Genomic DNA, 21,241 nt, shown 5'->3' on the forward strand with positions numbered 1-21,241 from the left:
ATCCCGGTTTGATTCCTGAGTCGGGAAGATCCGCCAGAGAAAGGATAGGCTACCCACTCCAGTATTCTTGGGCTTCCCTTTTGGCTCAGCTGGTAAAGAGTCTGCCTGCAATGCAGGAGATCTGGGTTTGATCCCTGGGTTGGGGAGATCCCCTGGAGAAGATAAAGGCTACTGGCTCCAGTATTCTGGCCTGGACAATTCCATGGATTGTATGGGGTCACAAAGAGTCGGACACTACTGAGTGACTTTCACTTTCAGTTTTAGAGCTATGGATAGATAGATGGGTGGTGGTGGGGAATCCATATGGATAGGTTGGTAAATAGGTGTATGAGGTTAATATACAAATGGATGAGTGAACGGGTAGGTGAGTTAATGACTAGATGGATAGGTGACTAGATGGTGAGTTAATGACTAGATAGACCCATCTAAATGGATAGATGGGTAGGTAGAAGGAAGGGTAGAGAAATTGATTGTGTGAGTGGAAGAAGGAATGGATAGGTGGGCAGTGGGTATGGGGAGGGATGGAGACATGGACAGATCAGGATTGTGATGAATGGAGGATTACATGGGTGGACAAGTCCATTGAAAGGCTAAAATTGGTCCTGCATTACTGCTCCCCGATTGCCACATAACTTTAATTACTAAAGGTGAGGCGTCCTCTGTGTGCCATGCCCCTCTCACATCACTCCGTTTAATGCTCCTAATGACACTCATGTTGGGGTAACTCTCCATGGACAGCAAAGAAAACGATGCAAGTTACTTGCTCAAGGACACAATCAGTGGCACAGCTGGGGTTTGAACCCACCCATGCCTCAGGCACTCTTGCTGCCCGGGAGCAGAGCCCTCTAGGGAAGGAGGCATGATTTGAGGCTCCTGGATGTGGACAAATGGGGGAGACTGCACCTCAGAGTGAAGACTGCCGGGGGGAGAGCGTGCTACCTGGCCTTGTCCCCATCTGTACTCCCCTTATACTCCCACCCCTATTTCACATCTGAAAACGGAGGACAGTGCTCCAGTCCCACAGCAGGTGTCTTAGAGCTGGACTCTAACCTAGGACCGCCAAGGGGTCTGGCATCTAGAAAAACGCCCCCCCACCAATCCCCCGCCTCCTCCAGCCTAGGGGGCAGGGTGGGGACACAGCGCTGCATCATTCCCCATGGCACTCTGCGCTCTGGGGCCATTAACTGATGCTTCCCCATCGATCGATCTGCTAAGTGCTGCTGATTCAGGCGGGTGGGGGTGGGGGCCCTGGGGGCAGAGGGGGTAGATCTGGGTAGGAAGAGGGGGGAGTCCAGGAAGGAGGTGGGGAGAATTGGCAAAGCTCCCTGCCACCCCCATTTTCCAGATGACGCGACTGAGGCCCAACCAGCTTTGTAGGAGGCGGAGTCTCCCCAGGGTCCCTCTCAGGCTGTCCTAGGGGAGGGGGCTCTGGGAGCCACAAGGCCCCTCCCTGCCTCTCCCTCCATCTTCCGGCAAGCTCAGAGGGGCGGGGAGAGAGAGCCAGAGGAGGTGGAGAACTCGGAGCAGCTCTGCAGAGGGGGGCAGGAGCTCCGGTGTTTGATACCCCCAGCCCCACCGCTGTTGCTGCTGCTGCAACGGGGACATAGGTGAGGACGGCCCTTGGGGAAGGGGGAGGGGGCCACCAACAGTGTTGTCCTTGTCCTTGCCTGATCCAGCCCCCATGCCCTAGCCCACCCTGGGACAGTCCCAAGGGTCCCGCTGGACCGTGTCCTTCCACAGCCTGCTTCCAGGGACCCAGCCCCCTCCTCCTGCCTGTGCTGCCTTCTCGTCTCCCAGGCCTGGCCGTGGCTGCTTCTCCTCTTCCTCCTCCAGCTGCCAATGCCGCTTTTGCCGATGCCCAGCACACACCGCCAGCCCCTCGGGGTGTGGTTTCCCTAGACCAGCCCCCAGCGGTAGGACGCAGCCTGATCCTAGCCTTCCCTGTGGGCCTCCTGCAAGGCCCAACAACCCCCTTCCTGAGACACACCCAACTTCCTTTCAACACCCCACCCCGTTCTCTAGTCCCTTTGGAGGGGGACCCCCCCTCTTCCTCTTCCTCTTAGCCTTTTTTGATTCCCTGGGAGCTCTGGGACTGTGCCCAACTTCCTTCCAATTGAGTCCCAGCCCTGAGGGGTTTCCCAGGTCCCTTCCCTTCCCCCGGCTGTCAAGAGTGGACCAGGCTTTCTCAGCCCCACCAGATACTCTTCTCTCTCAGACACATCAGCCTTTGCAAAATAACCTGGCCTCATATCTCACCTTTTAGATACCCCACTTCCTTCTCCAGCCCTGCTAGGGTCCCTACCTCTCCTTCCTTCCCTAGAACTCTTGTAGAGTGTGGACACACCACCCCCAGGCTGTTCTTGGTAGCTCTAGGCACTCAAGACACCTCTCAGCCTCTTTACAACTTCCTGGCTATGTAGTCACCCCTTAGATGCACCAACCCCTTTCCTAGATCCACGAGGGGGCTCCAATCCCCTTATCTTCTCCCCAGAAGTCTTGAGAGTTTGGACAGCCCTCCTCAACTCTCTCAGACCCTCTACAATCCCCTTCCAGACACTCTCAGCCTCTTGCAAACACCTCTGATTCTGTTTCTACCCCTCTGGATGCCCCAATCCTCTCTCCAAGCCCACTAAGTGGTTCCAGTTCCCTCTTCCTTCCCTCAGAATTCTTGAGAGTATGGACAACTCCCCAGTATTTCCTGCTCCTTCCTGGACACCCCCAGATATCTCTCAGAATCCTTTAGAGCTGTTTCAGTCTCTCTGAACCCTCCCTCAGATCCTTGGCATCTGTAGATGCCCCCCTTTCTGCTCCTTTCCATGTTCCCTATCCCCTTCTTACCCCCTCAAGACAACCCCCTGGTCCCTCTAAGACCCTCTACATCCCCCCCAAGCCCTTGCCCGTCTCTCTATCTCTAGTTCCTCCTCCTGGTTCCTCTTGGCCTCTCTAGACACCCCCCAGTTTCCTTGTGCGAGTGGCCCAGGGCCTCTCCAGGTTTCCACCATCCTGGAGACAGCCACATTTTCCTAAAGGCTTCCCCCCAAGTCTCCGCGGGCCTGGGGCACGGCAGGATGGCGGCAGGCGTGGCCACCTGGCTGCCTTTCGCACGGGCGGCTGCTGTGGGCTGGTTGCCCCTGGCCCAGCAGCCCCTGCCCCCGGCGCCGGGGGTGAAGGCATCTCGAGGGGATGAGGTTCTGGTGGTGAATGTGAGCGGTCGGCGCTTTGAGACCTGGAAAAACACGCTGGACCGCTACCCAGACACTCTGCTGGGCAGTTCAGAGAAGGAATTCTTCTACAATGCCGACTCAGGCGAGTACTTCTTTGATCGCGACCCGGACATGTTCCGGCATGTGCTGAATTTCTACCGCACGGGCCGGCTGCACTGCCCGCGGCAGGAGTGCATCCAGGCCTTCGACGAAGAGCTGGCTTTCTATGGCCTGGTGCCCGAGCTCGTGGGCGACTGCTGCCTCGAAGAGTACCGGGACCGCAAGAAGGAGAACGCCGAGCGCCTAGCAGAGGACGAGGAGGCCGAGCAGGCCGGGGACGGCCCAACGCTGCCGGCTGGCAGCTCCCTGCGGCAGCGGCTCTGGCGGGCCTTCGAGAACCCGCATACAAGCACCGCGGCCCTTGTGTTCTACTACGTGACCGGCTTTTTCATCGCCGTGTCGGTCATCGCCAACGTGGTGGAGACCATTCCATGCCGTGGCCCTACACGGCGGCCACCAAGGGAGCAGCCCTGTGGCGACCGCTTCCCACTGGCCTTTTTCTGCATGGACACGGCCTGTGTACTCATATTTACGGGTGAATACCTCCTGCGGCTGTTTGCTGCCCCCAGCCGTTGCCGCTTCCTGCGGAGTGTGATGAGCCTCATTGACGTGGTGGCCATCCTGCCCTACTACATCGGGCTCTTCATGCCCAAGAACGAGGATGTCTCAGGCGCCTTTGTCACCCTGCGCGTGTTCCGGGTATTCCGCATCTTCAAGTTCTCCAGGCACTCACAGGGCTTGCGGATTCTGGGCTACACACTCAAGAGCTGTGCCTCTGAGCTGGGCTTTCTCCTCTTTTCCCTTACCATGGCCATCATCATATTCGCCACTGTTATGTTTTATGCTGAGAAAGGCACAAACAAGACCAACTTTACTAGCATCCCCGCGGCCTTCTGGTATACCATTGTCACCATGACCACACTTGGGTGAGTGCAGACCCTGTGTGGGGAGCTGCCCGGTCAATCAATTATACTCACCTTTTCTGTAAAATTAAAAAAGGTTAGATCAATGTTCTCTATCTCTATTTGAGCTCCAATCTGTCATCTGTAAAATTGGGGGAGTTGGATTAATCTCCAAATCTCTTCCACCTCTGACAATGCCTTTATTTTCCCTGTCAGGAGACTTGGATTCCAGGATGGTCTTAGCTGCACTGTTTCTGTTGACATTTCCCCGCCTGAGCCAGTTTTCCCCTCTGAAAAATGAGAAATGATAACCCCTTCAACATCCAAACGGGCTTCCCTGGTGGCTCAGTTGGTAAAGCATCTGCCTGCAACATGAGAGACCTGGGTTTGATCCCTGGGTCGGGAAGATCCCCTGGAAAAAGAAATGGCAACCCCCTCCAGTACACTTGCCTGGAAAATCCCATGGACAGAGGAGCCTAGTGGGCTACAGTCCATGGGGTCGCAAAGAGTCAGACATGACTGAGCCACTTCACTTTCTTTCTTTCACCATCCAGGGTGGATTCAGTCATATTGTGAAAATTCTCATCATGTTTCTGGCGCAGGATAAATAGAAATTAGCTTTCTAGCACCCTCTTTTCCATCTTGAGGGCCCATGTCTCCCAACTCTTTAGATTCATCAGCTGTGTGGGGCAGTACCTTTGTGGCTTGGTGATTCCTTGATGTTTCCCCAGAACAAGATATTTTCAGTGTTATTTTTTTTTAGTCCTTGAGAGGAAATGGGCTAAAAGCATCAGATGAAATCATCAAACTTATTTTGTTCTTAAAGACTTTGTCTAGGGCAGATACTGTGATCCTTTTCTAAATCTCTATCACTGGGATTAGGTAGGCAGTCGCTGCTTGGTATCTGTTGAGTGAATGCATTAGGATTACTCAGTACCTTAGTAGAGGTACAAAAAATTTATTTGAGGTTTCTAAGAAAAATTCTAGTTGGGGGTTCATGATTATATCGACAAATACTGAGCACTGAGAACAGGTTGGAACTGAGTATTTTGATATCTTTTTGTCCTATTCAGTCTTCACAACAACCCGGAGAGGGTGTCTCATAGTTGAGGACATAGTCTGAGATGACACATCACAGAGCCAGAATGGTCAAGTTGGAGAGACTTTTAAATGAGTCAAAGGAAAGAAATAAGAAAGAAGTATCCTGGGAGTGGGGGAGGTTGTGGGGGGGTGGGGGCAGGCACAGCCGGAGCAAAGGCCTAGAGGCTGAAGACTGCAGAGGCTGTGTTTCTGTGGAGCGGATCTGGTTCTGTGGTTAGAACAAAAGTACACTGTGTGATCTTGAGCAAATCAGTTATGGAACCTCTCTGAGCTTCACCCCCCACCCCCAACCAAACAAGTTGTAAGATTGGCTCTGCTCCATCTCCATGGGAGGGAGAGGGGCGTGGTATGGAGAAACAGAGGGAGAAGTTTCAAGGCTCCCCCCTATTTTTTCATATGTGGACAGTTTCAAGGTTTCCCCTGGGGGAATAAGAAGGGATCCTACCTAGAGAAGGTAAGACACATGGGAGCAACACCAACAGAGAACTGCTCCTAGGACTCAGAGCCCTTTAGCTGACTTGTGGTGGTGGGACTCTTTGTCGAGGCTATATTTACTGCCTGTGACTTCCTCCTACTCCCCTATTCCAGGTATTAATAGATTTGTAGCTGACTTAGATGCCCAGTGCACAGCTTGGATGGGGGCAGCAGACAGTAGGGGCTGAGGGCCCATTTCTCACTTGACCCCTACTGGTGGCCAGGGAGGTCATTCCCTACAGTTTGCAGAGCAAGAAAGAGTTTGAGTGCCTGGCTAGGGTCGCAGAGTGAGTCAGGTTGGATGGGATGCGGTGGGGGACTGAGGGGTGGGTGGGCATATTTCTTGACCTTGGCTTACCTCCCCTGGCCCCAGCTATGGAGATATGGTGCCCAGCACCATTGCTGGCAAGATTTTTGGATCCATCTGCTCACTCAGTGGCGTCTTGGTCATTGCCCTGCCTGTGCCAGTCATTGTGTCCAACTTTAGCCGCATCTACCACCAGAACCAGCGTGCTGACAAGCGCCGAGCACAGCAGGTAACTGCACCTTCCACCTGAGTACCTACTATTCCCCACACCCCAAGCCAGTCTCCTTTTGTTTGCCCACCTGATCTTTTCTCCTCCTCTCTCTGTAGAAGGTGCGCCTGGCAAGGATTCGGTTGGCAAAGAGTGGTACCACCAATGCCTTCCTGCAGTACAAGCAGAATGGGAGCCTTGAGGTGGATAGGGGCTCAGATTGGGGTGAGAGGTGAGCAGTGACAGGAGGTGGAAGGGGCTGACCCTATCCCTCTGCTCTATCCACTCCAGGACAGTGGCGGTGGGGAGGAGCAGGCACTGTGTGTCAGGAACCGCTCTGCTTTCGAGCAGCAACATCATCACTTGCTGCATTGTCTAGAGAAGACGACGGTGAGGCCTAATGAGAGGTGGTATGGCAGAATGAAGGGGGTCCCTTTTCCACCAAGCTAGCTCCCTCCTGGAATGAGAGGCTCACTACTAAATGTAGAAATCAAACAGGACTTCCTGGAAGAGGCCCCAGTAGAGCTGAGTCTTGAAGGGTGGGCAGGGGAAGGGAAGAGAGAGCAACTGACAGAAAGGAATGGCCTGAGCAAGGGCCTGGGGGTGAGGTCAGTGTCTGTGTGGTGCCCTGTGATCATGCCTCCGTTCTGCCCACAGTGCCATGAGTTCACGGACGAGCTAACCTTCAGCGAGGCCCTGGGTGCTGTCTCGCTGGGTAGTCGCACCAGCCGCAGCACTTCCATGTCCTCCCAGCCAGTGGGAGCTGGCAGCCTGCTATCTTCTTGCTGCCCCCGCAGGGCCAAGCGTCGTGCCATCCGCCTTGCCAACTCCACTGCCTCGGTCAGCCGTGGTAGCATGCAGGAGCTGGACACACTGGCAGGGCTGCGGAGGAGCCCTGCCCCTCAGAGGTGAGGACCCCCACCTGCTGCGCCCCCCTTTCCCCAGGGAAGCTCAGAGCTTGGACCACAGGGTCTGAGATTTCATGACTCCAGATCTCACCAGTCGAGCTCAAATCCAAACTCCTCCATGCTGGAAGTTTGCTTATCTTGTTTGGAATGCCTCATTTTTCATTTGTACTTTCAACAAACATTTATTGAGCACCTACTGTATGCTAGGTATAGTTTGGGGCATTCTGGAGTTCATTTTAGTTTAGGAGTTTAGTTCAATTTAGGAGGTGAATAGAACAGACAGAAATCCTGACATTATGGAACTTATATTCTAGTGGGATGAGACAGTTAAAAAACAAAAACACAGATGGTGCAGTGTGTTTTATTTATTTATTTTTGGCTGCACTGTGTCTTCATTGCTGCGGTCCGGCTTTCTCTAGTTGCAGTGAGCAGGAGACTACTCTTCATTGTGGTGTTCAGGCTTCTCATTGTGGTGGCTTCTCTTGTTGTGGAGCACAGTCTTCTAGGCACGCGGGCTTCAGTAGTTGCAGCACATGGGCTCAGCAGTTGCGGCGTGTGGGCTCCAGGGTGTGTGGGCTTCCATAGTTGCAGCACACAGCTTCAGCAGTTGTGGCGCATGGGCTTAGTTGCTCCACAGCATGTGGGATCTTCCCGGACCAGGGATTGAACCTCTGTCCCCTGTATTGGCAGGTGGATTCTTATCCACGATGCAGTATTTTATGTGCCAAGGAGAAAAATAAATCAGGGATGGGGGATAGAGAGTGTAGAACAGGGTGTGATGCAGTTTTAATAGTGTGGTTGGGGAAGGTTTTGCTGAGGTGACACTGGGAGTTGAGACCTGAAGGAAGAGAAGGAATGAGCCATGTGGATATTTAGAGAGAGCTTTCCAGGTAGAGCAAACAGCCTATGCAAAGACCCCGAGGCAGGAATGGGTCTGCAGGTTAGAGGCACAGCCAGGAAGCTTCTGCATGTAGAGTGGAGTGAGAGAAGGGAAGAGTGGGAGGAGGTAAAATCAGAAAGGAGTAGGGACCAGATTGTGTCATCTTCCTGTGGACTGTTGTGAAGACTCTGACACTGTAAGGAGTAACCACGATAGAGAACACTTTTATGTGTGTGCTCATTGTGTTCCAGACACTATTCTGAGCACTATGCACCATTTATTATCTTATTTAATCCCCACAACAACTCTCTGAGGTAGGAAATAGTATTTCCATGCTCCAGATGAGAGAAGACAGGTTTAGAGTGGTTAAAGTGGGGTTAGGACTGTTTGAATCCAGAGCACTCACTTGGCACCACCATAATTGAGGGTGCAGGGGAAGCACTGAGCTCAGGGCCAGGGACCCAACAGGCACTCAGTAAATGTCATGATTGCTGTGGCAAGTATTAAGATGACTTTTTAAGAACCTTCCATATTCCCACCCTTATCCACAGCCGCTCAAGCCTCAATGCCAAGCCCCATGACAGCCTTGACTTGACCTGCGACAGCCGGGACTTCGTGGCTGCCATCATCAGTATCCCCACCCCTCCTGCCAACACCCCAGATGAGAGCCAACCTTCCTCCCCTGGCGGTGGTGGTGGTGGGGCCAGCAGCACCCTCAGGAACTCCAGCCTGGGTACCCCTTGCCTCCTTCCCGAGACTGTCAAGATCTCTTCCCTATGACAGGCAGGCCTGCCCATCCAGAGTGCCCTCCCAATTCTTGGGGACTCCTTTCCAAAGCCATATTTTGGGAAGGTAGAGAAGGGCAGGCCTGGGGACCCCTTCTGCCCCCCACTGAGAACTATGCAATGGAGTTTCATGGAATGGCCTACCTGGTGGGGAAATAGCCAGGGAATGGAAAACTTCCCCTACCCCAGACAGTTTTCCTTGTGGGAGCTGAAGTGCTGGGCTTCCTCAGACCCTCAACCTCCTTGCCCCAGCACACTGGGACTGGCCCCTCTACCCAAGCTGGCCTCCTGCATGCTCCTCCCCTCCCCAGTTCTGACACAAGAAGGAGAGGTGAGACTTCCTCTTCTCTCTGGCTGAGCTATGGAGGTTTGGGGGTTCAGAGAAGAGAACTCTCACTGATGATCTGGCCTCTAGAAGAAGACCCCACTCTCCACCAGGCCCAACAACTCCCAAATTCTGAAGCTTGGAATGCAACCACAGGTTTCATGGGCTGTGGTCTCAGCAGTGACCTGCCACCCCTAAACCTTGGCTGAGGGGTTAGGCTGCCTTTCCCCAAACACACAGATAGCACAAACACCACTCCCCTTCCCTGGCTGCTGGAAATGGGTCCCCACAACCCTGTCCTCCACTGGGCCGCCAGCAAACTCTAGCAATAGCAGCTGCTGCCGTCACATTATGCAAAGCCTCTGCCCAGTTTGCTGCAGCATTTACATCTGCCCTAATCATAGGGGCCACCTCTAACTATGCCTCCTTCTCTCTTCTCTGGTTTACCTCCTTCCTGGGTTGGGCTGGAGTCTGGACTGGCTGAGATAAAAGTCTGGCAGCCAGCAAGAACTGGGCTGTGTTTAGAGATCATGGGCTGACTCCATGTTCTTGGGCAGGAGTCCAGAAGTGTCAGGGACTGAGGCCCAGCTTATTCCTGAACTCTAGGAGTTGTAGGTGGCAGAAGAAACTTCTTTATCTCCTTCTCCAACCCCACAATGCCTTTTCACATATTCCTCTCTCTTCTCCCTCTTGGGTCACCTTCCAGAACTCTCTGTCTGCTCTCAGGCTGAAATCTGGCATCATCTCAGGTTCCCTGTCCCCAGCACTGTCCCTGTGGAGTTGGTGGCTGACAAAGATGTAGTTTCCATCAGTCAATAAAACCTGAGAGGAGAGATGAGGATGAGCACCTCCTGGCTCTGTGGATTTGGGGCTGGGTTGGACTGGGGGGTTGAAAATACTCCAATTTCAATTCCTTTTAACTAGTAGAAGGGCTGTTGTGGGAAAAGTTATGGGAGGTGGATGGTTGCTGGTGTACTTTAGAAGACGGGAATCTAGGAGAAATGGAAGAGGGTGCTTAGAAGAGGTAAATCTACAGCCAGTGAGATAGACTAGGAGATCCTGAGACATGCCCCATGAACATAATTTGCTCCAGCCCCCTCACTCACAGATAGAGAAACTGAGAACCAAGGCAGCACACACTTGCTTAGAGGAGACTTAAAACTAGGCTTCCTGACAGCAAACAGCTCTGAATTAAACCCCGATGAAAAGCATCTCTTGATTTTGTGAATTCCACTTCCTTGTGGATGTCCCCTACCTTTAGTCTCTCTTTTGGGCCACTGGATATTCTAGACTAGTGTAACTGAGCTCTGTGGAGCACCGAGAAGACAGCCCTTGGATTCAGGATGACATGAGTTCCAGTCCCTGGGTTAGAGGATCACTTATCTTCTCTTGCCTCAAGTTGCTAATCTGTGAAATAGAGATAATCATTCACTTATGCACCAAATATTTATTGACTGCATATCATGTCCTAGCCCTGCTGCTGCTGCTGCTGCTGCTGCTGCTGCTAAGTCGCTTCAGTCGTGTCCGACTCTGTGCGACCCAATGGATGGCAGCCCACCAGGCTCCCCCGTCCCTGGGATTCTCCAGGCAAGAACACTGGAGTGGGTTGCCATTTCCTTCTCCAATGCATGAAAGTGAAAAGTGAAAGTGAAGTCGCTCAGTCATGTCCAACTCTTCACGACCCCATGGACTGCAGCCTACCAGGCTCCTCTGTCCATGGGATTTTCCTGGCAAGAGTACTGGAGTGGGGTGCCATTGCCTTCTCCGTGTCCTAGCCCTAGGTGTACAAAAATGGGCAAAGTAGACATCTCTGATCTACAGGAGTGAGTGTGGAAAGCAATTAAGCAATTACAACATAGTGTAGTAGAACCAAGATTAATGGATGGCAGGAGAATCTATCCTGGCCGAACAATGAATTGGAATTGGCCAGGCAAAAGACCAAAGAGTGGAATGTTTTAGGCAGAGGGAACAGCATGTTCAATGACCTGGAGGTTAGAGCACCAGCTCAGGACCTTGGGAAACTGAAGTGGTTCAGCACAGCTGGTGAGGAGAGTGTGAGGCTGTGATGAAGGTGAGGATGTAGGCCAGATAACAAAAGGCCTTTGAAGCTATGATACAGATGTGGACTTCATCCTAAGGATAATGGGGACCCCTGAAGGCTTATAAACAGGAAAGTCATCCTGAGGTTTGTTTTTCAGAAGGATTATTCTGACTGTGGGGAGTGGATTACAGAGAACCAGTCTTGGAGAGAGGAAAAACAGTGATGAGGCTTTTGCAGTTGTCCAGCTGGAAGATGATAGTGGTTTAGACCAGGTAGGTGGCAGCAAGAGTTAGAAAGTCAAGAGATTGCAGAGACAGGATTGGCAAAACTTGGGGTTGACAGGTATGTGGGATTTGAGGAAGAGGAAACAGGGTTAACTCCCAGGTTTCTGTTTTGGGCAAAGACTAGAGGAGGGTGCCATTCATTCATTGGCAAAAGGAACATCAAAGCTGTTGAGCACACAGTGACAGGCACATAGTACTTGGTGAAGGTTGACTACGATTATTATCATAAGTTCACTTCTAGATGTATAGTGCTGGACAAATATTGAGTAGGGAGTGGGATATATGGGTAAGTGAGATGGTCATGAGAGGATTCAGTGTGATAATTTGCATAGGCATTTGGCACAGTGCCCTAAACACAAACAGCTCAGTAGACGTGAGTCTTCCCCAATTTAGTCTCATAAGCAGAAAATACCATTATAGTCTATTTATTACTGACACTTTTTAGGGAAGACCTTTAACTAGGATTGGCATCTGAAGGGAGAAGGTTAGGTGGCACTGAGAAGAGTTATATGATGGCCTGTTACATGGCTTGGCTCCTAAGACCGGCAAGGAGCCCTCACCTCACAACACTTTCTTCGTTCATGAGCTCAACTCACCCCCATAACTATTCCAGGTAGTCTGGGCAGGCATTATCATTCCTGTTTCACACATGGGTAACCTCAAATTTGAGACACTGGCTTCCTCAAGGTCATACAGTGGTAATGGTCCACGTGTGCCTGGAACTGAGGTCTTCCTGACTCAAAAGCTTGGGGTCCTTTCCATTGCACCACAGTACAGACTAATTTAGTGATGTGCCAGGCATAGCACCAGACCCTTTGCAAGGATTAACCTTGGATCCTTAAATTGGGATTATCATTGCCATTTACAGAGAAGTAGAAACTAAGGATGGGGTGGGTATTAAATGACTTGTCAGAGATCACTCAGATAGAAGAGGCACAGCGAGGATTAGCTTGTAGCTCTCCATCCGTTCAGTAGCAGGAATTTTACCAACTTTACTGCTAGACGCTGGTTGGTGACGGAGCTGGTTTATAAACATTGCTCGATTCAGGTAAACAGTTTCAGAAGAGGGGGAAAAAAAGAAAAAAATTATGTGCCGCGCCTGCGCGCTAGCCACAGAGGCGGGGAGGTCAACGCGAGGGCGAGTGTACGCGGATGCCAGAAAGGGCGTGTTTGCTTCCCAAACACCCACTTGTCCCCACGATGCATGTCTGTCCCAAGGTTGGCCCGTCCGACTTGAGTGGTGGCATCTCTTAACCAATCACCGCGGAACTCGGCCTGTTGCCAGGGTGAAGCGGCGCCCGCCTCTCCACCGGATGTGAATTTGTAGGTGGGTGGAACCGGAATTGACGCTTCAGGGGCTAGCTAAGCTCTGGGAGTGTTGATATTTTTGCAGTCAGTCCGGCTGACTTCGGCCAACGTAAAAGCCTGGAAGGGAGGCGACTTTAAACTTGTGCGTGGGGCCAGCCACGCTATTCTGTCGCGTGCCCCCGCCTGCGAGTCAGAGCCTCGGGGGAAGAAGAGCCGGACGGAACCAGCGAAGGGAAAGGCAAGGAACAAGGGTGCCGACTTTGGCTGAAATCTGAGACGGAGGGCAGGGGAGGGCGACGTCTGCTTCTGATTGGCCCGTGGTCATCATCGAACACCCACGCAACCGCTTCGATTGGTTGGTGCTCGCAATTGTTGTGGCGGCAGCGAAGATTTTGCCCACGTACTTCCGAGCAAGAGGCGGGGCTCTGCCCCGGCGCGCCTGCGCAACGTTCCAGGCCCCACCCGGTAGTTCAAGAACCTGCGAGGGGGCGGGGCGAAGAGGTGCTTGTTTTGGTTCTGTTTCCTTTGAAGCCGTAGGCCGGAACGAGCGTAGCAATAAAGTTGTTGGACTTGGAGAGGCTACGACAAGCTCGCCGCGGTGCCTTAATCTTGGACTTCACATCCGAGTTCTGCCGCGTGACCCGCGTTCTTCCGACGGTTCGAGAACCGGTGCCGCGCTCTCTTTATCCGGGTCCCGGCGATCCCGTCGTCCTTCGCGCACCACTGTAGCCCCCCCCCCCCCCCCCCAATCCGGGTCCTCTCCCAGCGTCCCCCGCGGCGGGTTTGCTGGGGGCTACTCGGCGGTGCCGCCATGACTATTCTCCCCAAAAAGAAGCCGCCGCCTCCCGACGGCGACCCCGCCAACGAGCCGCCGCCGCCCGGACCGCTGCCCCCGGCGCCTCGCCGCGGCGGGGGTGTAGGCGTGGGCGGCGGCGGCACAGGTGTGGGCGGCGGCGACCGCGACCGTGACTCGGGCGTCGTGGGGGCCCGTCCTCGGGCTTCGCCACCGCCTCAAGGCCCTCTCCCAGGGCCACCGGGTGCGCTTCACCGCTGGGCGCTGGCCGTGCCGCCCGGCGCCGTGGCGGGTCCTCGGCCACAGCAGGCCTCTCCACCTCCTTGCGGGGGCCCCGGAGGTCCCGGCGGCGGTCCTGGTGATGCGTTGGGTACAGCAGCGACGGGCGTGGGCGCGGCGGGTGTGGTGGTGGGCGTGGGCGGTGCCGTGGGTGTGGGCGGCTGCTGCTCAGGGCCGGGTCACAGCAAGCGGCGGCGTCAGGCCCCCGGGGTTGGTGCGGTTGGCGGGGGCAGTCCTGAGCGTGAGGAGGTCGGCGCAGGTTACAACAGTGAGGATGAATATGAAGCGGCTGCAGCGCGCATAGAGGCCATGGACCCCGCCACTGTCGAGCAGGTATGGGCATTGGGATGGGGGAGGTGAGTGAGTGTGGTGGATGGGATCCCTAGACTGGCTAGGGACCCAAGGAAGGCTGTTTGAGCCTGCTCCAAGGGCCCTATGTCTTTGATCTTGAGTCTGGCACTCTCTTGCCTGGTGATGGGGTTGTGATACACTCTCCCACCCCGCCCCCCCAACCCCAGGGATTTGGGATTAGAGGCCCCAGATAAGATGGAGGATTTAAAGATGGAGTCTGTGGTCTCTTCTAGGACCCGTAGTTGATTGTGGGCCCTGGGGCCTCATCGTGTAGGGCCAGTAGATAGGCACTCCCCAGGAGAGACAGGCAGAATGGAATGCCTCCTGAGAGGGGAGTCTCGTGACTCTCCAAAGGACCTTGGTTTGTGTTTGGTGACTTGAGATTTCTTTTCCCTTGGAATGGGATTCTTAAGATTCCTCCTCCTGGGAATACAAATAAGGTGGCGACCTCAGAGATACGAGTGTCCCCAGGATACCTAAATCCTTTTCAGGGGTCTGAGACACTATATAGGACAACCCTTTCTCCTCCTCAGGGGGATACAGCACAGGACCATGCAGCAGTGGAGGCTGAGACTCCCTTTTCTAGAAGTCAGGGACCTGACACACACACACACACACACACACACACACACACACACACACACATTCTCCTATGATCTCTTTCCACTTGGGTACTAGGATCAAAACCAACACCCTGGGACCAGAAACTCTACTAGGGTACATGAGATTTATCCCTTTCTAAGTGACAGGGGTCTGTGCTTTCTCTAAGGGATCTGAGACCTCCTTGGAGACAAGAGTCTGAATCTTTCTCTAGGAGCTTAAGCTTTTTTTAAGGGCTGGATACCCCTCCCCCAGGCCTGAACCTTTCTTCAAGAAAATGAGACTCAACTGTTTTGTATACTGGAGCCTAGGATTCCCCCTGCTTATAGATTGGGGCTTTTAGGTCTGAAGCCCTCTTCAGGAAATTGATATCCGCCCCCCAGAGGTTTCTAGGGGACTTTTCTACTCAGGGACTGGTCTGAGTATTCTCTTTGGGCATCTGAGACCCACTGTGCCAAGGATTCTTGAGCTTTCCCTCAAGGATAAGAGATGCATACATACCTCACTGACCAGTATGTCTCTAGAGATGAGGTCCACGCTTCCCCCTCAAGGAACTTAAGGCTCTCCTTCGGAACAGGAGGTCTCCCCAGACCAGAATTGAGCCCTGAGACCTTTCCCTTGGGGCATGGGTAGAGTCCCTCTGGAATAGGGTTCTGCATCTCCCATCATGAGTTTGACTTTGCCTCGGGTTCATGAGACACCTCCCCCACCTTAGGACCTGATAACTGAACCTACCCTGAAAGAACTGTCACCTCACTTAAAACAGCATATGTGTACCCTAGTCTTAAGAGGCCTTTTGGGGTCATAAAATTTCCTGCCTAAGCCCACCTTCCACTTTGAACTGAATTCTTCTGGCTCTCATTCCCCTTGGGGACATGGGTAAGATGGGATTCTGAGGGAAGGAGTCTGAATCTCCTCCCAGGGGCCTGAGCTTCCCCTCTAGGACAAGAGATCCTTTCCATTAGGGAGGGGCTTGAGCTCACCTCTTGGGTATGAGGCTCTCCCTCCCTCCCCAACCCCCCAACCAGACAATCCTTTCTCATCTGGGAGAAGGATATGATGTCACCGCAGTGTAGCCTGAGGCCACCCCTCATTGGACAGAGGACCTGGATGCTTTTCACAATCATAAGAATTCCCTGTCTGAGCTAGCTCAGGCTAGGAAGTCCCCCTTACTTTCTATGAGAAGGTTGTCAGGTACTGGGGACATGAGGACTGAGAAAGAACTCCTATCCTCAAGAACTAGGAGGATTCAGCTGTGCTTCTAATTTTCTGGATCAGAGAAGTATTCTGAGTTTCCTGAATAGCTTTCAACAAGCTTTTTTCTTCCAGAGTGAGGGAAGGGGTTTGGGACATGCCCACTTCAGGGGATTCTCCACCCACACTCTCCCCCCTTGGCCCAGGTAAATCTTTCTATGCTTCACAGGGGCCAAGGCCTTGCTTTGAGCCCCCATCCTTGTTCCCTTTTCATCCATTACTACTTCTGGCAGGATGAATCATCTGCTAGGGTCCGGACCAGGAGTTGTTTCTTCTCTCTCTGGTCGTATAAAGTGTGCCTTGCCTTTTCCTTATTTTCCACAGAAATAAGGAATTTCAGGGACAGAGAAAGTCATGTGCCACCATGGTGACTAGAAAGACACCACCTTACATCCCCTTTGCCATCTCTTAGGCTAGGAGGTCTTCCCTTCTACTGTCCCCATAAGAACATGGAAGTAAAGCCTTGTGGTTGCATGATACCTTCTCTTCCCAGTGACAGAGGAGAGGTTTCATGTTCTCTTCACTTCTTGGGACAAAAGGGCAAAGAAGATGCTTCTTGCCTCACCTAATTCAACTAGGGGATGAAAATAGGAGAGATTCTTCCTGCTGCCCTAGGCTTGGTCCTGAACCATCACTTGGGGCCATTTGTGACCTAGAGAGCCATTTAAACCTTGGGAAAAGGGAGAGTTGTTGAGAAGGAGTCCACATGGTGACTCTGGTCCTTGTGACTACCCAGATTTCCTGTCTGACCTGGTGCTGTTAACTGTATCTACTGCCTTTAGGAGCCCTTTTGACACCCCAGAGGTCCCAGTGCTAGGAAGGTGGTGGTGTTAGGGATTTCCTTTCCTAAGTATGGCTGCCTTGCCAGAGTCTCCCCTGTGAAAAGAAGGACTTGAGAGGGTCCTGAGCTTGAGGACCCCACAGAGCATTTTGAGAAGGGGGCCTGTGTGCTGAGATGGTGGAAGAAGATGGACCTGGCACTGTAGCCAAGCTGCCGGGTTTCCCATTTTGGCTCTGCTGGGGCTTTTCTGGATGAACCAGAATTGTACTGCCTATGCTCCCTGGGCCACAGTTTTCTCATTGGTCAGGTAAAAGCTGGTGGGGCATTGTTTAACTTTGGGATTTCAGGGAGCTCACACCAAAGCCCTTTGGGCCTGGAGGTGACAGGGTATGGTAGGTGTCTTTCAAGGAAGAACTGGATTCCTCCCCTGCTTCTCTGTTCCCTCTCAGCCATCCAAACTTTGTGGTCAGGACAAACAGTCTGGTAAGTGTGAGGCTCAGGGTTGGCCTCATAGTGACTTTTGTGGCCAGCTAGCTTGGGGTTTGTTAAGAGGCCTCTTGGATGGTGTGGAGGTAGGATTGTGTGTAGAAAAAGTTTAGGCTTTGGACCTGACCGGTCTGACTTCAAATCCCAGGACTCCTGCTTAGCTGCTAAAAGTACATCCATGCCCAGGGTTATTGACTGATTATCTGATCTGGCCCACCTTGGACCTTGGCTGATTTTTCTTCTGCAGTTTCCCCAGGATCATCTGGGTTCTTCCTAGGAGCCTTTGCAACAACTTCATTTGGCACCTATGAACCTGCTGATTCCTCTGATCAGGAGGCAGAGTGGTATAGCAGCAAGTGGTTGGACTTGGCCTGGGGGTCTGGGTTTGAGTCCTGTATCTTCTGCAGTTACTTTTTCTGGGTCTCAGTTTCTCCATCCGTAAAAATGGGTAGTGATGAGGAAAGAGGTTGTACTCGTTGTAATCTCTTTAATTCCCTGCTCCCTGCTTCCCTCATCCATTGTGAAAGTTTTGAGTGGGGCTCCTTGGCTTTTGGGGGTATGCTTTGAAGTTTTAAGCAGTTCCCAGCTTCCCTCTGCCCAGCCAGTGCTGTAGGCCTTTGTGTGTGTGTGTGTGTGTGTGTGTGTGTGTGTGTGTGTGTGTGTAACAGCTTTATTGAGACATCATTCACACATCACACAATTCACCAGTTTAAAGTGTACAATTGAGTGACTTTTAGTGTATTCACAGAGTTTTGCATCTGTCATCACAATCAGTCCCTTTTAGAACATTTTCTTCATCTCAGGAAGAAACCCTGCATCATCATCATCCCCTATCCCTTCATCCCTTCTCAGCCTCTGGCAACCACTCATTTACTTCTGTCTTGATTGATTGGTCTTTTCTGTACATTGCATATAAATGGAATCATACACATGCAGTCCTTTGTGACTTCATTTCTTTCACTTACCATAATGTTTTCAAGGTTCATCCATGTAGCATGCATCAGGACTTCATTTATTTTTGTCACAGAATAATAGCATCTTCATCTTTAAAAAAAGTATTTATTTTTATTTTTTGACTGCACCTGGTCTTACTTGTGTCATGTGGGATCTGGTTCCCTTGCCAGGGATTGAACGTGGGCCCCCTATATTGGGAGGCAGTCTTAGCCACTGGACCACCAGAAAAGTCCCCTGCATCTTTGTTTTTTAATTATTCCCTCCCCCCTTCAGTGGCCTAGTAGTAGGTTTGGGGCCTTGCTCTTTTCTGATTGCTCTGCCCTGGAGAGCTTCTGTTAGTCCTTAAAGAGCAGTGTGTCATCTGTATTTCTCACTGGATGGGTTGCATATGTTTAGCTGGTGGAGCAGAGCCAGTGTTCTGGGTGTTTGGGGGAAGAGAGGGGTGGTCCTGGCACCAGACTTGCTGGGACAGAGCTGTGTAGTCCAGAATACTAAAAACCTCTTGGCTGTGGGCTCTTCCTACACATCGGTCTGTCCATGAGCTACCACTGCTGCTGCCATCTCCCCCTGCCGCCTCCTTGTTTCATTGGCAACTCATTCATCGATAGACAGGGTCAGCAGCTTCCCAGGCTGGGAGGGGGGTTTCCAAGCCCTTTCAGCTTTAATTCTAATGCTTTCCCTGGGCGTGGGATTCAGCTGAGGTGGATCCTGTGGGGTGGGAGCCATGCCGTGTTGCCTCACAGTTCACACCAGGGAGTGCTACAAGGGTGTTATATTTGTGTCCTGTGGCTGCTGTGACAAATCGCCACAAACTTGGCAGTTTAAAACAGCAGAAATATATTCTTTCTTTGTTCTGGAGGCCAGAATTTCAAAATCGGTTCCACTGGGTCAAAATCAAGGCATTGGCAGAGCCAAACTTCTTCCAGAGTCTCTAGGGGAGAATCCAGTCCTCTTCCAGATTCTGGTGGCTGCTACCATTCCTTAGTTTTTGACTGCATCACTCTGACCTCTGCCTGGCTTTTCTGTGTATGGGTGGTCTCTCCTGTCTGTGTCAGATCCTCCTTTGCTGTCCTAAGGACACTTGAAATTGCATTGCATTTAGGTCCTACCCTACTCCAAGATAATCTCCCATCGCAAGATCCTTAACCACATTTGCAAAGACCCTTTTTCCTTGTAATATTTACAGGTTCCAGGGATTAGGGCCTGATATTTTTGGGTGGTCATTATTCAGGGATGTTCTTGTTTCTCTTCAGGGCGAGGAAGGGAACTCATTAAGTGCTCTCATACTGAACAGTCTTGTAATATTTGAGTCTGCCCAGTATCCCTGTTATTGGGAGGGTTATTAGCCCATTTTACAGATTGGAAAACTATGGCTCAGAGCAGTTAATCACTGACTAATAATTGTTGGATTGGAACCTAAGTCAGTTGGGTCTCCCCGGCTGCTTCAACTTCTCTTGAACCTTTGAAGTAGCAGGTTGCAGTTTTGTACCTCAGATGCCATCATGTCAGAGAGCTTTACCCAGCCCCGTTTTGTAGGCTCAGAGATGTGGAGGGAGTCACCCTCAGGTTCAGCAGTGGGCTTGCAAGATTCAGGGTCTGGACTTTTTAATTTCAATTTAGTATTATTTTGGCTATGCCATGCCTCATGAAGGATCTTAGTTCCCTGACAAGGGATTGAACCCATGCTCCCTGTGGAGTTTTAACCACTGGACCACCAGTGAAATCCCAGGGTCTGGACTTGACTTTCTTAGGCCAGGGCATTGATGTGGCTTATGGCTGGGCCTGCTCCCACCTCTTACTCCCGCCAACCCTTCCTTCCTGGGCCGTTTTCCTAAATAGCATCCAAGTTGGCACCTTCTTTGGAGGCTCCCATCTAGCTGGAGAAAGGAAAAGACTGTTCCGAGCTCTTGGGACTCTAAGCTCTCTTGGAAGCCCAGGACCATGACCTCCCTGTTTTCTCCCCACAGTGGGAGAGAAGGGGTTTCAGCCAGAGCGTGCTCCAAAGGCTGCTGGTGCCAAAGGCAGTGGGTGACTAGTTGTTTGGCCTCCATATCCAGGCCCAGATGCCAGTCTGGCTGCCCCAGGACCAAAGCCTTGCTTGTGCGAGGGGAACACGCAGGCCTTCTCCACTTTTAAGGACAAATCAAGATTTTCCCAAATGGGCTGCCAGGTGTGTTTCCATGCTGTGATTCATGAAGCTTCCTTCTCTTGTTGCCTCTGCACTAGGCTTTGCTGATGCCCGAATCCCAGTTCCTTTCTGCCTTTATAAAATGAAGATAATGCTTCCTGCCACCTGAGCTGTGGTGAGGACAGTTAAATGAGATTACATTTTGCATCTGGCGCCTGGCATGGTAGGCATTTGGCTAATAGGAATTGGTCTTTTTTTCCTGGCTCTGCCCTGCTTACTTGCCGAGTCCTCTCCAGGGCTTTAGCTCTACTGGACTCATTGTTGGGTCTCTGGCATCCCTGGAATGACAGAAGTGATTACTAAGCATTTCTGGAGGTCTTGGTATTTTACTTCTTTGCTCAGGTGGCACCTCCTCTCAGATGCCAACCTTAATGACTGACACAGGTCCCTTGCTGTGTTTCACAGCGACCCTGCGTTCACCTCTTTTAAAGCCCTGCTCACACCTGTGTGTGGACATTGCCTATTTCTCCACCCCCTAGCAGTTTATGAATTTATCACAGTTGAGACCAAATCTGATTCATTTTTCTGTCCTCATTGCCAGCCCAGGGTCTGACTTAGTAGCTGCCTGGTAAACCTTTGTTGGATGAATAGGTAGGAGCACCTCTCATGCTCTTTGACCCCCTTTTCCCCTGTCGATCTCCCCCCCTCCACTCCATACCTGAAGTCAAGAGGTTGCTATGTGTGCTGCTGCTTTAGAACGTCTCCTGTCCAGTCTGGGATTGTAGTCATAGTTGCAGCTTCTCTGCAGGTGCCATGGTACTGGAAGATG

The 21,241-nt window shown here is 52.1% G+C and overlaps 2 protein-coding genes across 6 annotated transcripts in view; both read left to right on the forward strand.

Annotated features, from left to right (window-relative positions):
- Positions 1 to 1,278: 1,278 nt before the first annotated feature.
- Positions 1,279 to 10,584, forward strand: KCND1 (potassium voltage-gated channel subfamily D member 1). Of its 2 annotated transcripts, none has more exons than XM_044936561.1 (7): positions 1,279 to 1,607; positions 2,948 to 4,189; positions 6,114 to 6,276; positions 6,375 to 6,458; positions 6,547 to 6,645; positions 6,913 to 7,163; positions 8,595 to 10,584. In XM_044936561.1, exons 2-7 carry the CDS (start codon positions 3,069 to 3,071, stop codon positions 8,821 to 8,823), a joined length of 1,947 nt encoding a protein of 648 aa, XP_044792496.1. In that variant the 5' UTR covers positions 1,279 to 1,607; positions 2,948 to 3,068; the 3' UTR covers positions 8,824 to 10,584. The 2 variants fall into 2 exon arrangements, with proteins under 2 accessions (XP_044792496.1, XP_006043622.1); XM_006043560.3 differs by having other exon boundaries at positions 3,030 to 4,189.
- A 2,223-nt stretch (positions 10,585 to 12,807) lies between these two features.
- Positions 12,808 to 21,241, forward strand: part of OTUD5 (OTU deubiquitinase 5) — a 28,015-nt gene continuing 19,581 nt past the window's right edge. Inside the window, exons 1-2 of one of the 4 annotated variants that reach the window (XM_006043566.4) lie at positions 12,808 to 13,949; positions 14,118 to 14,191. In XM_006043566.4, coding sequence (XP_006043628.1) covers positions 13,598 to 13,949; positions 14,118 to 14,191 — 426 coding nt within the window. In that variant the 5' untranslated portion in view covers positions 12,808 to 13,597. Of the gene's footprint in view, positions 14,192 to 21,241 lie in introns of all 4 variants that reach the window. The other 3 variants (XM_006043565.4, XM_006043561.4, XM_006043562.4) reach the window with 3 other exon arrangements.

The sequence above is a fragment of the Bubalus bubalis genome, chromosome X (genome assembly GCF_019923935.1).
Source record: "Bubalus bubalis isolate 160015118507 breed Murrah chromosome X, NDDB_SH_1, whole genome shotgun sequence".
Classification (NCBI taxonomy): Eukaryota; Metazoa; Chordata; class Mammalia; order Artiodactyla; family Bovidae; genus Bubalus; species Bubalus bubalis.

Excerpts from the sequence above, each read along its gene's own strand:
- KCND1 (XM_044936561.1), top strand. The coding sequence starts at position 3,069 with ATGGCGGCAGGCGTGGCCACCTGGCTGCCTTTCGCACGGGCGGCTGCT. Across the intron at positions 6,459-6,546 it reads AGCAGAATGGGAGCCTTGAG|GACAGTGGCGGTGGGGAGGA; the intron begins GTGGATAGGGGC and ends TATCCACTCCAG. Across the intron at positions 6,646-6,912 it reads ATTGTCTAGAGAAGACGACG|TGCCATGAGTTCACGGACGA; the intron begins GTGAGGCCTAAT and ends TTCTGCCCACAG.